The sequence below is a fragment of the Gracilinanus agilis genome, chromosome 5, assembly GCF_016433145.1.
Source record: "Gracilinanus agilis isolate LMUSP501 chromosome 5, AgileGrace, whole genome shotgun sequence".
Lineage (NCBI taxonomy): Eukaryota > Metazoa > Chordata > Mammalia > Didelphimorphia > Didelphidae > Gracilinanus > Gracilinanus agilis.
Window position 1 is genome coordinate 57,582,570 of NC_058134.1, and position 16,244 is coordinate 57,598,813.

At 38.0% G+C, this 16,244-nt stretch overlaps 1 protein-coding gene across 1 annotated transcript in view; it reads right to left on the minus strand.

Annotated features, from left to right (window-relative positions):
- The window catches only part of CUBN (cubilin), a 304,566-nt gene that overhangs the window by 280,763 nt on the left and 7,559 nt on the right, over positions 1–16,244 (minus strand). The window contains exons 5-10 of the mRNA XM_044678922.1: positions 14,890–14,991; positions 14,105–14,208; positions 5,687–5,813; positions 3,883–4,051; positions 2,159–2,290; positions 972–1,067 (exon numbers count right to left, since the gene is read on the minus strand). Of these exons, the coding sequence (XP_044534857.1) occupies positions 972–1,067; positions 2,159–2,290; positions 3,883–4,051; positions 5,687–5,813; positions 14,105–14,208; positions 14,890–14,991 (730 nt within the window). The remainder of the gene's footprint in view (positions 1–971; positions 1,068–2,158; positions 2,291–3,882; positions 4,052–5,686; positions 5,814–14,104; positions 14,209–14,889; positions 14,992–16,244) is intronic.

The following is a 16,244-nucleotide window of genomic DNA, read 5'->3' on the forward strand; positions in this document are numbered from 1 at the left end:
AAAGGAAATAAATAGAATCCTGGCTACAGATTTTGTAAACTATGCTACTAGAAGAAGAGGGGGGTAAGGGGATGAGGACTACTTTTTCACCTGATTCTACACATTGATCCATAATTATAACATATATTCATTGTCTTGTATGCATCTAACTTCACATACTTATTTTAATGCAGAATGTTTATTTCTTCATTTTTTATTATTTTTTAAGAAAACCCTTACCTTCCATCTTATAATCAATACTAAGTATCCATCCCAAGGCTTAAGAGTGGTAAGAGCTAGGCATTTGGGGTTAAATGACTTGCCCAGGGTCACACAGCTAATTTATTTTAATTATTTATTATAGTGTTTTAACACAAACTAATGGTTTCCTTAATTTTTTTTTTTTGGAAAATTCTGTAATCTTAATTGTCCCTCTCTTGCTACATATTTACTCCTGGAATGACTAGGCTCCTTACAGTAGTATCCCCTCCAAAGCAGACTACAAACACATTGTCAGTAATGACTTTCATGTAAAAAGGTGTCCTAGAAGAAAATAATCCAAGACAAATCTGGTCAGAAAAAGAACTTTTGTCAGTCAGGTAGCAAAATTCAGCACTGAGAACCCAAGCACTGTGCCTTGACCACAAAAGAAGCAGATAAAGACTCTCAATGGGTTGGGTAGATACTACTGACAGGATATATATAGAAAGAGATGGATACAAACTGTTCAGGTAGGAAGAGATGAAGGGATTGTGGTCTCCAGGGATGGGGAAGAAGTGAAGGTATTTCAGTCTATGGTGATGGAAAGGATGGAAAGGGAAAGTGGTCTACAGTGACTCAGAGGCTATTCAAACTAATGATCAAAGAAGAAAAAAGCTAAGAACCTCCAGGCTAAAGGGCTATAATTTCAAATGATCTATCTCTAAATTGCAGAATTGTGATAAAGGCTAAGATTTTAAAATCCAGCAGCTGAAGGGGACATTTGATATTACCTGAACCAGGGGTACATAAAGCATGTGGATGGCAGCCTCCATTATTGTCTAAGCAGATATCCATTGGGCTACACACTTTTCCATTCCCTTGGTAACCTGAACAGAGTAAGAGCATAGTTATTTTTTAATTATTTTAAGACAGAGGAATATATATTCCAAAATGAAAAAACTCAAGTTACAGAGCAAGTGAATTAGATTTACCCTTTTATCAAAATGTAACATGTAGAAAGCTATAAGAAAAAAATAATGGTAGAAATTAAAGCAATAATGAACTAATAATTGAGTTAGGGAAACAAATGCTTTTCTTATTTCTCTTTGTGAAAAGGTTTATCTAAATAGAAGTACTGATATTTTGGGCAAGTTCTAATAGTAAAGATTCCTTTCTATTTTTGAATAATAACAGTTTCTTAGCTCTAAGGCACTTCAAAAGTCCAAAGTCCTATCATCATTTTATGGTATTAAAATGCTGTTTTCATTTTGCTAATTAGGACTCTTTGGTTTTCTTGGTTAATAATATAATGTATGTAGCAAATAAGAATGCATTTATGATTTCTTTCAGAAAATACAACCTATGTATTTATCATCTACATCACCATAAAAGTAGATTGTAAATGAATCACATATGAAAAAAAGCCTACATCTGATGACTCACATGTAATCTGTCTTTCTTTTTTTTGTTGTTGTTAAACCTTTATCTTCTGTCTTATAATTATTGATAGTAAGCATCATTTCCAAGGCAGAAGAGCAGTAAGGGTTAGGCAATTGAAGTTAAGTAATTTGCCCAGAGTCATACAGCTAGAAAATATCTGAGGCCAATTTGGAACCCAGAACCTCCCATCTCTAGGAGTGACTCTATCCACAGAGCCACCCAGCAGCCCCTTCACATATAGCCTTTCGAATCTCTTGTGCTACATATATTATTCAAAATAATATATTTTACAACGTGTCCAGAGATAGCATTCTCCATTAGCATCAGACAAGACTATACATGAACTTCCTATGAGTTATGGTAATTCTGATGTGCCCAAATCTATCTATTAAATTAAGTTAAATTCATTTCTGCCTTCGAAGTATTCCACAGTATTGGTTTTCCCTCTAAAGGGGACTAACAAATGAATTCCCTTTTTAGTAAGCTTGATTCCTTTCCTAGGTTGTTTTGCTATGAGAGAAGAAGTCCGGTGCTTCACCTGGAGGACAGGAGCCACACTGAAAGGACCCAGCTGTGTTGATGCACTGGACCATGGGTGCTACAGAACACCCTCCATTGTCAGTCTCACATTCATTGATATCTTCACAGCTGTAACCACTTCCTTTCCAGCCTGTGAAGATGAAAAGTAGATTTAAAAAGCATGACTCCAAGTCAATGGCCAAAGAGTGTCAGGTCAATTAGGAAATGGGACTCTTGGGTTATAAACACAAAGCTGCATTTGTAGCTAACACTGTAGAGCAGTTGGTTGAGATATAAAAGATATTTCTTTCGACGATAAAGTGGTACTGGCACTTTGAACATACGTAACTCAAATTGTTCTCTGATGCTCTTTTTTGTAGTTACCTTTCAAAAAAGCTGCAAGTGACCCAGAGGGTAAAGGACACTCTTGCAGTGAGTATAAAGAACCTGCAGCATAATACAATGGCAACAGGGTCAAAAAGAGACATCAGAAAGATCACCAGGAACTATATGATTGGAAAGGATTGGAAATAGGCTGGTCATGTAGCAAGAACAAGAATGAAAAGGTAGGCAACCTGAGGACTTGAAATGGTACTCATATAATTTCAAGTACCTACAAAAAGGTTTTCAGTACACTCAGGGGATTCTTGGTGGAGTTCTCTTGGGAAGTTGTGGACAAGAATCTCACAATATTAGAAGGTAAAGTTTTGCAGGTAGTTCCCACACTGATGAGGTCAAGCCTTTTCTGAAAAACTGAAGAACAACTCTGAAGAAGGCTACAGAGATTTATTCATGTGATTCTCCTGTCTGCTAGAGAGAAAATTATTTTCTGCTTCTCTAAGAGCTAATAATCATCACAATTATTGAATTTCTGTGTGTCTGTGTCTGTCTGCCTCTCTCTCTCTCTGTGTCTGTCTGTCTGTCTCTGTCTCTCTTGCTCTCTGCCTTTCTCTTTCTGTTTCTCTATCTCTTTCTCTCCCTCCCTCTCCTTGTCTGTGTATGTGTGGTAGATGGCCTCTGAAATAGATATAATTAGTGACTATTGCTCTACTCTTTGAAGAGTGACTGTGTGTGTGTGTGTGTGTGTGTGTGTGTGTGTGTGTGTGTGTACCCACGCACAAGCACTTGCATAGCAGGGAGAAAATTTCCTTCTCTCCAAAACAAAGGTGTGGATGGAATCATTTTCTCAAGTTTACACAGGCCCAAAAGAGCCAGACACCAAGGAAAATATGAGATTGGTGAATGAAAATTCTATATATGAAGACCGTTTGACATTCTGTGTATTAAAATATTAACCTGATGTAGGTATTGTTGTACTTGTGATATTTTAAAAGTCTATGTTAGCTCCCCTGAACATCATAGAATCATGAAATTTTCTTACTAGAAAGGCCTCAAGGACTACTTCAAGCAAATCCTTCATTTTATAACTGTGGAAACTGAGGCTTGGTGAATGAGATAATTTTCTTTTTCTGCTCAACACAAAGTCATATGAAACCACAGACCTAATGGTCAGTTCTGTCATGGTCTAAATATATACCTATATAGGTCATATCTCTGTTTACACTTTGCTCAAGTAAGCTGAGATTAAGTGAAAATGGTCCATGCAATTTGAATTCCTCAAAATAAAAGTATTTTATTAATTCACAGTAATACTGGGAGTAAAAGTAGTTCAGAATGTCACCTCTCTAATCTCTAAGTGGCAATACACACCATCATTTTTGGTTGAAGGAATACATGCCTTACCTACTGGGCAGGGTCCACAGTAGAAAGAACCTGGGGTATTGAAACACTCCACCAAAGGATTCTGGGAACAGGGAGGGTTGGGGAGACTGCATTCATCTACATCAACTGTGCAAGAAGAATTGTTGGGAGTTGGCGCCCATCCAGCATCACAGATGCACCTATAGTTAGGCTAAGAGAAGGAGGATGAGCGCAAGTGAGAATGAGAAGCAATAATAAAAAGTCATGTTGATATAGAACTTTTCAGTTTTATAAAACAATCTCTCAACTGAGATGCGGCAGACTGTTTATCATCTGGCTCTCATTTCCATAAGCCAGTTGAGGGGATCCTCTCCTTCCCTTTTCCCCATATGATTAAGCATTTATGCATGACCATACAAAAAAGGAAACATCTTTGCTGAAAAGTAAGAGAAACCTATCATTTGCCCAAAAGATGCCAGAAAAAAAGAAGCAACAACAATCAAGAACTGTAACTCAATATAATTAAAGTCAATCAACTGAGTCTACTCTGTATTTAAGGGGAAAATACCCATGTAGGCAGAGGCTCCTAGAAATCAACTCAGTTTGTTTTTCCTTTAGAGAATTCTCTTCTTCCCAGGGCAATTGGAAGGGAGCAGTTTGCTGTCATGTGGGTAAAATGTGGAATGCATTTTAAAAAATAGAACCGAAAATATTTTTGCCAGAAAATGACTGATTCTCTTCCTAGAATAGTCGAGTGACCAGATGTCACTAACATCCATCCTCCCATATATTTGAAGACTAGACCATTTAATTTTGCATTTTTATATATGCTGCTGTTGTTGCTGTTTGGTCATTTCAGTTATGACTGACTCTTTATGAACCCTTTTGGCATTGTCCTGGCAAAGATACTGAAGTGGTTTGTGACATTTCCTTCTCCAGATCTTTTTACAAATGAGGGAACTGAGGGAAACAGAGTGAAGTGTCTTGCCCAGGGTCACATAACTAGTAAGTGTCTTAAGTCACATTTGAACTCAGGGCTTCTTAACTCTTCCCTATCAGGGAAGGCCAAAGGCTCCAGTATTCACAGGTACTTAAAAATCAGCTAGAAAAAACTAAAATCCCAAAGAATTAAAAGTTGAGGGGATGTTTATCCATTGGGAAATGGCTGAACAAAGTGTGTTATGTAATTGTGATAGAATGCTATTGTTCTATAAAAAAAATAAAGAGAAAGATGCCTTCAGAAAAACCTGGAAAGATTTACATTAATTGGTGCAAAGTAAAATGAGCAGAACCAAGAGAATAATAGACACAGTCACAGTAATATTGTACTATGATCAGTTTGTTGAATGACTTGAGCTATTCCCTACAATACAAGCATCCAAGACTTACGATGAAAAATGGTATCTATCTCCAGAGAAAGAATTAATGGAGACTGAAGGCAGATCAATGCTTTTTTAAACTTTATTTTTGTTTGTTTTGATTTCTGGGGGTTTCTTTTCACAACATGACTAAAAGAGAAATATGTTTTACATAACTGCACATGTATAGTCTATGTTGAATTGCCTGCCATCTTGGAAAGGGGAATTGAAGCTCAAAAAACAAATGTTTAAAACATTTTATGTATAATTAGGGGGGAAATTTAAGGAATTAAAACCAGAAACTCACATTAACTATACCTTGACAATAAAATATTTCTATAATTTTGACATTTTGTAATGGTTAATCATCACAAAAGGGAAGAGGCCAATGTTCTAAGAATTAGAATTGAAAGTCTTTGATATTTTGTATCCTAAACTCTTCTGGGAATTATGCCTGAGAAAGAGGAGCACTATGAGAAATAACTCACCTGCCCCAGTTGCTCTCGCTCCAAGTTCTCACAGATGCCATGCACACAGAGCTCTCTCGAGCCCCGATGACAATCATTATACACAGAGGCACACTGAGGTCCATAGTTGTCAGGCTTGCAGGTACAGCTGTTGATTATATCATACCATCATGACACAGAACCTTCAAAAGTATATGTTCAATTTTATAGCATTGTGGACCAAAAATAATGTGGAGTGGAAGTCAGGGTGTTAAAAGTCAGCCATGAAAATAACAGGCCAGCAGTAAAGCACTAACAAATTTAGGTCTCAGAGGGGAAAGTCTATTTACAGAGGCTGCATGGTCCAGTGGGTCGAACATGGAAGTGAGCAAAATCCAATGCCAGTGGGGCCATTGATCCATTACCAAGGTCAGACTGACTCTGAAAATTCCAAATAGGCCAAGTCAATAGACAGAGCTTCCAAAGATTACATTTCTAGTGCCTGGTAGTCTGTTCCATAAACCATTCCCCTCGTTATCATTATTATCATTATCATTATTATTACTACTACTACTACTACTACTACTACTACTACTACTACTACTACTACTACTACTACTACTACTTGTTAAGACTTGTGATTACACTAATATAGAGAATGACTGGTAAGAATACTCCATCTACTCTGTATTCAATCATTTTTCACTTGTGTCTGACTCTTCGTGACTACATTTGGCGTTTTCTTGCCAAAGAGACTGGAGTGGTTTGTCATTTCCTTCTCCAGTTCATTTTACAGATTAGGAAACCGAGGCAAACAGGGTTAAAAGATTTCCCATGGGGCAACCCAGCTAGTTGGTGTCTGAGGAGAGATTTGAACTAGGGTCTTCCAGGACTTCAGGCCTGGCACTATGACCATTTTGCCATCTATTCACCCTTTGCATCTACCAATACAGACTCTGAGAGTACAAAGACAAACATGAAACTCCCTGCCCTCAAAGAGATTATTTTCTATTGGACTTGAGTATCCTATCATCCTTGCCAAACTGAGGGCTTGCAATAATAGTTTCTGTGTTGAAACAAAATGAATTTACCTCATTTATACCCAAAATTTGGTTAATTCAGGGAAATAGCTACAACAGGAGACTATGAACTGTTTAGCACGGTAGGTAGCAAGACCTTGTGTTTTTGTTCATTGTCCTTTGCATAAGAGTCCTAGATGGTAAATTTATAGCTGGATCAGACCTTAGAGGTCATCTAGTTCAACCTCTCACTTTCCAGATGAGGAAACACTGGCCCAGAGGGGTTAAGTGATTTTCCAGAGATCATATAAGATACAAAGGGCAAGGGCTGGAATCAGAACCTGGGTAATAACATCAGAACTGGAAGAGAAATTTTATTTTACAAATGAGGAAACAAAGGCCCAGGTAGAAATGAATCAGCTTCCATAAAGTCACACAAATAACAAGTGGCACAGCCAGAATTGAAACCCATGTCCTCTTTGTACTTTCCACTAAACCACACTACCTCTATAAACATATTTGTACCCACTCAGACTGTATTTTCTAAGCAGTGACCAAGCCTGTGTCCTACTTGCTTAAAAACAATCATAATTATAAACTCTTAGAGATAGAAAAGTCATTTGCTACATTCATATAAAATGCTTTTTCTCTTGCCTTAATTATCAAACCCCAATATAAGGTGGTTGAACTGAGAGTAGCAACTTTAGGTGAAGCTAGGAATCTTCGTCAAATAAGTCTCACAATTAACAATGTAGCCCAAATTCAGAAACTCAAAAATCAAATACACGTTTTCAGTTACAGTTTAACTGATGTGAATCATATCTAATCTAGAATGTACTGGATTAATCAGCTAAATAGCTGATTCACTCATATGGAGGTATAGTTTAAAATCTAGCTGCCATTTGATTGATACAAGGCAAGGGTAGCTTGAGCTTCATCCTTTTAGTTTTACGAGTGCTTTTAAATCTATCTCCCCCCACCTCCATCATTCTGATTCTGACCAAGAATGAAAAATGCTCTGAAGCCTTTTAAATTGAATTAAAAAGTCCAAGGGATGCTGTGAATCCCAGTCCCAGGGGATGAATTAAAAGGGAAGGAATGAGGCCAACAATAAGAGCCTACTCTCTAGTGAAGGGACCAGAACAGCACGGAAAGCTAGTAAAATATTATTTCATGGCCTCTTTGAAGCTGCTCAGGGCAGGACCTCTGGGTAAGAGAGAGAGAAAGAGAGAGAGAGAGAGCTTCAATGATAATAAATGATTTCACTCTGCTATTTTCCTTATCCTCTGAGGTAGAAATGTTTGCCATTTTGCCAGGGAGAGTGGAATAGGGCCTATTACTCATTAGCAAGTATAAAGTGCCATAGCTTTTCAAGGCGTTAACAATCATGAATCCCGTATCTTCTTCTATAACAAGGGTTCTTAGCCTTATAGATCCATAAACTTCTGGTCTGGGAACAGATTTTAGGGCATCTGTAAAGGTGGATGGGAAGCAAAAATTATCTTTTTATTTTTGATAATCTCTAACTGAAATTTAGCATTTCCAGGAATGACGAAAGGTAGGAAGCAATTATTATTCTGAAAAGGGATCCACAGATTTCACCAACTTGCCAAAGAAGTCCATGGCACCAACAAGGCTAGACAGCCCACAACTTTGATTCTCTCATGAGGTAAATGGGGGAATCCTGGCTTCTAAGTGTCTGAGCTACAATGTTCAGCATAAAACTTGCTCACAAATACCATGTTTGCCCAGCCTGGTATGACTCAATATGCAGCCTGTCTTTGCCAGATCTCTGCTTAAATTTCCCAAAGGGCTTTCTATGTTCTGTAAAGCTTCTTTCACAGATACTTTCATTTCACATAATTAATGAAGCCCACGCTAGGATCCTGATTTTAGAGTGTCATCATTCCAGTTTCATAATCACTCTTCCTATTTTCTTCATATCTTAAAAATGAAGCCAGGGCAGCTGGGTGGCTCAGTAGATTGAGAGTCAGGCCCAGAGACAGGAGGTCTTAGGTTCAAATCTGGCCTAAGACACTTCCTCGCTGTGTGATCCTGGGCAGGTCACTTAACCCCCATTGCCTAGCTCTTATTGGAGGAAATTGAGTAGCTCATTGGACTGAGATCCAGGCCTAGAGATGGGAGGTCCTAGGTTCAAATCTGACCTCAGACACTTCCCAGCTGTGTGACCCTGGGCAAGTCACTTAACTCCCATTGCCTAGCTCTTACCACTCTTCTGCCTTGGAGCCAATACACAGTATTGACTCCAAGATGGAAGGAAAGGGTTTAAAAAAAAATTTAAACCTATCTACTTGTCTGCTTGGGATACTGCTCTCTTTTAAAAATCAGGAAATTTGTTTTAAGTGATATGACCCCACTACCTAGGAGACAGAATTGGATCCCTAAACCTGGTTTCCCTACAAGAAAGACTACAGGAAGGAATCTTATTCCTATGCCATAGGCTGAGTTCTACAGTCATAGCAATGACTTCACACTTCATAGGTTTCTAATAGAATAATGCTTATTAAAAATGTCTAGGAATAACTGCCCCTCCCTGGAACATCAATTCCTTTGCCCCACTATAGTTTTAATAGCTGAATACAAAAAGCATGAATCGAATGGGGACATTTTTTTTAAATCCCTAAACATAATGACAAAGCAATCTAACACCAATGGAATGCCAGCAAATAGTTGTGGGGGCTGAAAAGAGGGTTATTTTTTTCTTTTTCATTTTTCAGAAGAAAATCATAACACATTGCAGGAAGCTTCAGCATACTGTAGCCATATCTTCCCACTCTGAGAATTTATATCCCATAGTTAGGTATTAGTTAGTTGGTCACAGCTTAAAGGTTCTAAATTATGGTCTATGAATTTGTTTGTTTCTTAACCTTCGTGTAACTGTATTTCAATATAATTGGCTTACTTAGTAATCCCATGCTTATTTTATGCACTTAAGGGTATTTTCCTGAAAAGGGATCCATAAGTTTTACAAGATTGCCAAAGCGATTCATAATACAAAAATTATTAAGAACCTCTGGCACAGCCTAAAAGCTACATTACAAGCAAGTTGCCAACATACCACTGATGAAGTAGGGACTCTAATTAAATCTATATTCTGGAGGGTTAATAAGGTCAAATAAGGATGGAAAGTAGAAGTAATATTTGGACCTGAAGCTTCTTGTTAAGGATATCTGCAGGAAAAAAAAAAAACCCTTCTATAAGAGATCATGCTTTCTGAAGAATTAAAGATAAGGCAAAGGTTAGGCCCCATATATTACCTAAGTGTGAATTACAAAAAGCAGTGGCAGCCTGTAGTGAGTACATCTTAAATCAAAAGCTACTAGCTTTACTGTAAATCAGCAGCAGAGATGAGTATTTCTGGCCTTATATGTGGATTGAACTCTTGGTCATTTCTTCCTACAATTTCAATGAAATATGCCTAAAGAACAGAACAAGCTGAGGCTTGCAAAAAATTATGTGTATACATAAAATAGATATGTATATGGGCTTTATATTCAGAACAAGATGAACAAGAAGAATAAGACCATAGCCTAGGGAATAAATATGTTCATATTAATGAAAGATACTGACAAAGCAGAACTCCTCGACTCTGACAATATTTTGCTTCCATTTTCTTTAATAAGAAAAATAATTTTCAAACTAAAACAAGCAACATGAAGAGGAAATTAAATCTCAGTGTTGAAAAAGGTTATGAAAAGAGGAATGTAATGGAATATTGCTCCCCTGCACTAATTCCACATCCCACATACACTTATCTGGAATCCTACCACCAAGCAACATTTTTTTAAAAATCCTTACCTTCTGTCTTAGAATTAATACTAAATATACATTTCAAGGCAGGAGAGCAGAATGGGCTAGGCAACTGGTGATTTGCTCAGGGTCACACAGATAAAAGAGGGGATTTAAACCCAGGTCTTCCTGACTCCAGGATGACTCTCTATGCATGGTGCTACCTAGCTACTCCCCATCAATCAACATCTGCCAGCAGCACCAGACAGGACCATAATGGGTGAGGGACCTTAAATTTATCCACTGACACACAGAGGAAGGAGATGGACACAAAGTGAAGAACTCAACAAGGACACATTCCAAAGCATAAGTCAAAGGCGGGGGTGGTTGTAGACAGATAACCATAGGCTTAGTTTCTGAGCCATAGGGTAAAGGGAAAATTTATCAGAGATAGAAAGGCAATAAAGCTGATATAAGAAAGATAAGAAGCCAGATATTAAAGCATATGTTCCTTGGGAAATGAGCAAGAAAACAGGCAATAAGACACAAGAAGCTGTAAGAGATATAGTTCTTGCCTTAACAAATATTGAATTTAAATAATTAGATTGTGAAGAAAAGCTAGAGTACAGGAAATGTGGAATAAGAATAAAAAAAGCAAATGACCCCAGTAAGACCATCAACCGCTAAGCAGACAGTTTGGTTTGTTTAGCAATTCTTCCTGTGGTAGCATCTTTTACATTAGTATGGTTCTCCCAATGTCCTGCTTGATTTCACTAAAACATGAGATTAAATTTAATATAATTGATGTATGAGGGATAATGTTAAGTCTTATACTTGGGTTCAAAAAATCAAAAAATACAAGATTTGGAAAGGTATGATTAGATTATCAGTAATTCAGAAAAACAGTTTTGGGACTCAAGCAGGGTCAACAGTGTAATTCAAGCAGACAAGAAAGTGACACTGAATCAAAAGCCCTTGTGTCTACTAAGAAATTCCATTGTATACTGCCTCATGTCAGACCACATGAGGAGTATTTACTTAGTTCCAGGTGTAACATTTTAGGAAGTAAACTACAAATCTGAAGAGCATTCAAAGGAGGGAAATGAGGATAGCTAATAGTCTTGGTTTCGTGCTACCAAAAAAAAAATTAAAGGAAGGAGATGTCTAATATAAAGATAAAAAGCAATCAGGGACATGATAGTTTTCTTCAAATATTTGAAAGACTATAGCATGCAAGAATTAGATTATTTCTGCTTGGCCCAGAGGACCAAACCAACAGCAATAGATAAAAAGAGGCATGTTTAATCTTGTTATCAGGAAAAATGTCCTAACAATTAGAAGTTAGCTACTTCAGGAAGAAGTAGATTCTCTCTTATTTGAAGTCTTTAAGTAAAATCTTTTTAATCATTTGTCATATATGTAGTAGCAGGGAGGCGGGAGGAGTCTTGAACATATGCAAGCTGGACTAGTAGGTCTTTGAGGTCATCTGTGATGACAAATAACTATGAATTACATACCTGAGGGAGTATAAAGACAGGTGAGTAGCAGGTTGAAAGTTGCCTTAGTTTGAGTAAATTTTTTGGCCTTCATCCTTCGTTTTCAAAGATCAATAACATCACAGGGGGATGTCTCAACTAGAGGCAGGGTTGCCCAAAGTCACCAGCCTCATTCTTTCAGTCATAAAAGTTCAGCAGCAAGACAAAAAAGAGGACAAGTGGAGATGGCCTGGGATGCAGTGGATGACCTTGATGTCTTCTGTGTCTGACAAAGCCCTGACCAAGGCACTCCACAGAGCCTGCTTCCACTGCTTTCATGGCCACTGGAACAAATTGTTCTTATTCACCCATTTTGCTGCGGGAAATTTCTACATGCTTGGAGTAGACATCTCCCTAACTTGCTAATAGGTTCAAGACCTATAGCTTACCCTCAACCTAGTTTATCCTGTCAGTTGGGATGTGGCCACTGCAAATGCTATACACTTCTTGGAGCTACAGGAGTAGTTGGGTGAGAGCTGGATGCCTAAGGTGGATGAACAACCTTTTTTAAAAGGGCTTGGCAAGCTAGTCATCCTGGAACACCCCATAAAGTTTCTATCAACAAGTGAATGGAAAGGGCTGACACCAGAAGAAGTTGTAGTAGTTGTAGTAGTGGTAGTAGTAGTAGTAAGAGGAGGAGAAGGAGTATTGAGTTGTAGTAATAATAATAATCATAACAGTAATAAAAGCAACCATTTATTTAGTGCTTTAAGGTTTATAAAAGTTAACTATATCTGTTATCTCATTTAATTCCCACTTAACCCTATAAGTTATATATTATCCCTATTTTGCAAATGGAGAAGCAGAGGCACAGAAGTTAAGTGGTTTGTCACCCAGTTATTATTAAATGTCAGAGGTAGGTTTTGAACTGAGATGTTTCTGATTCGAGGTCCCACACTATTCATCCTGCCATTTAGAGATATAATAGGCTCAGTATGCTGAAAAGTCAGAGTTTAATGACCCTGGTACCCTGGAGAAGCCCACCACTCAGTGGTGAAGGCTCATCTTTGGGGCATATCCCTTTGCATCAATGAATCCTTTATCTTCTAAAGAGAAGTATCTCTCCACAGGATTCTACTCTTCCCCATCTTTCTCTGGGAATTGGGATATTAATCAGAGCTTGCCTGATGGTTGGCATGAATCACTGACAAGCACTAGGCCTGGATTAGTCTGACTGGGCTCATGTCTAAGGGAGCGCCTCAGCACAGCCAGGAAAGTGACTGTGTCCTTTCATCATTTTGGATGGTGACTGGGAAAACATTACTTGTGAAGAAAAAATATGGCAAAGGTTTAAGCTGAGGAAAAGAATCAAAAGAAATAGGATTGCTATCAATTCTTTGTTATGGAGGCAGCTAAGTGGCTAGGAAGATGGAGAGCCAGACCTGAAAAGGAGGTCCTGAGTTCAAATTTGACCTCAGGTACTTCCTAATTGTATGACCAAGAAAGTCACTTCACCCCCATTGTCTAGCCCTTACTGCTCTTCTGCCTTGGAACCAATGCACAATATTGATTCTAAGATGGAAAATAGAGTTTTAAAAATCAGTAAATAAGTCAATTGTTTGTCATCTCAGAAAGGATTAGACTAATTCTATGAAGCTCCAAAAGGAAAAACCAGAGGCAAGAGGTGGAAATTCCAAACAACCAAGATTTTGGCTTGAGAAGTCATTCAACCTTCATGGACCCCATAAAGTGAGAGGCCTGGATGTAATGGCCTCTAAGGTTCCTTCTAATTGTAAGTCTCTGAGTCTAGCATCCTAGAAGGAAGAATGTTTTAGAGATTAGAGCTATACAATCATAAAATGAACTTCCTTGAAGTGAGCTTCCTCTCCCAGGAATTATTCAATCAGAAAGTTAATGACCACCTGATAGAAAAGTAGCAGAGGGGATTCCTTCATTAGGAGACCTCTAAGGCCTCTCCCACCTCAGTGATCCCACCATCCTCTGATAGCATTTTCTGGTAGAGAGGGTTGCTCTGTTCTTATTAAACAACATTAAGCTCTCCCCCGAGTTAGCTATCTTACATTGGCAACCATCATTGCTTCTAACTCTGGTGGTTCCCTGGAGACAAAAGAGAACAAGTAGGGAAGTCTCCTTACTACGTTCTCTGCCATGTTTCCCCAAGATTAAGTAAATTCTTTTTTAATGCCCAAGATTACCTGTAACTTCCTGCTGTGTTTAAGCATGTGGCTCCATTCTGGCAGCTCAAGGGTGTTCCAGCATAAATCATACACTCATTGACATCCGCTGAGCAGACAGGGCCCTGAGTTCATGGAAAGATTAAATTCAATATCCAGCAGGGATTAAGGGAAGGCTTTAGTGTGCCAAAATCAATCTTGCATCTACAGTACATTCAAAGACCTGCCCTCACTGACACAGGCTCAAAGCAGTGGCCCTTCCAATGTGGACAGGGATCATGTGTCCATCCTTCCTATGTCAGTGAGCCCTCATCCCTCCATGGCAATAGACACTCCAGCCAGGATTTAGGAAATATGAGAGTAAGCAAACAAAGACTGAGGAAAGAAGAAGCAGTCTTTGTGTCCACTAAGAACTTTCACAGCCGCAGCAGCAGAAACCAAGGAAAGGTTTGGGGTGAGATGGGGAAGATAAAGGAGGTTTTCTTCAAATACATATTCTAGGCTTTAATTTAAATTAATTAATTTACATTAATAGGAGTAGAAATACAATGACTTCCTCTTGAACATGTTATATTTTACGGGTGCAATTACCCTGGACATTTTCGGGGCAATTCAGTGAATTATCTAATTATCTAATCACATTTTTCTTTGTTTCCATTTCATTTCAGAATAGAAAATTATAATTTGCTCCAATGCCAAGGTGGCATTGATCTACAAACACCCAATTGAGATCTAAACATATCTTAATTATTCTAGGGCCACACTGCTGGTTCTCTTTTTGGGTAAGAAGAAACAAAATGACTCACCATCCAGTTTGGGGGACAGAGGCAGAAAAAGGAGTCCAACAGGTCGAGGCAGGTCCCACCATTCTGGCAGGGGTTGCTGCTGCAAACTTTCCTTTGAACTGTCTGAAGGAAGTAAGAATGGTGAGGGCAGTATGACTAAAGCATAGCCACCAGCTGGATACCTAGGTAAGTACTGACTCTTATTCCTAGAAAGTCATGTGTGTCTTCCTCTAGATTTTAGTTCATTCATCCCGATTCTCCCTCAAATCATTTTCTTTTCATCCTCTTGAATTATGTTAATAATTTTACAATGCTTTAACATTCAAATGCAATCCACAGTTGGAAACACATTCTAATCCTATTCTTTAAGGAAGACCAGACCACCTAAAGGAATAAATATTTAGACATCAAGAATAAATGGGATATTTAATCTAGGGGGCCTCAATAGGGGACATCCATTGATCACTTAAGTTATTGTTGGACAAAGGAAACAGATGAAAATTCCTCATCTGCATTTCCATGTTATTCTTATCCTTCATACTGCTGGGCATTTGAAATCTGATCAGTCACCACTGCTCCCCTCCTTCTGTGGGGTAAGCTTACTAGACTCTTTTCTTTCTAAACCTCTGAATAAAATGTGTCTGATTTACATACTCTCTCTATTTCATCAGTCAAGTGATTTCTTTCTGTTCAAAACAGACTCACCTTTGTCCAGATAACCTGCTGGAGTCTTCCTACATGCTAAATATCAGTTCTTTATCCTTTCACACCTTTGAATTCATGAGAAACCACTAAAGATATGGAAAATGATCCATCAAGGGAAATTTTACTCTTCTATCAATTTAACTAACTATATCCTATTAAGTGCTGGGGGGGGGGGCGCAAGAGAAGAATTATTCTTTAGTTGTTCTCTTAAATTTCCTTGAAAGGTTATTTGTTCCAAAAAAGCAGAGCCAGCTTTAGCTATAAGGACAAGTCTAACAGGCTAGATGTTAGTTTTCATTCTTTTTCTTCAACAGTGAAAACTCTGCAAAAAGTGGGGCATCTGATCAACTTTTCTCTAGAAATATGAAAGCTGAGAAAGGGATATTGTATTATGAAAGCCTATGTAATCACTAAGAAAAATTGCTGGCATATATATATATGTATGTATATATATATATGACATTCCAAAAACTGGACTGAGAATTCTGGCACATGAACTAGACTAAGATTTTGGTATATGTATATGTGTGCAAAGATATATATATACACATATGTGTATAGATGGACAGGATAGACAGAAAGAAAGAAAGAAAGAAAGAAAGAAAGAAAGAAAGAAAGAAAGAAAGAAAGAAAGAAAGAAAGAAAGAAAGAAAGAAAGAAAGAAAGAGGAT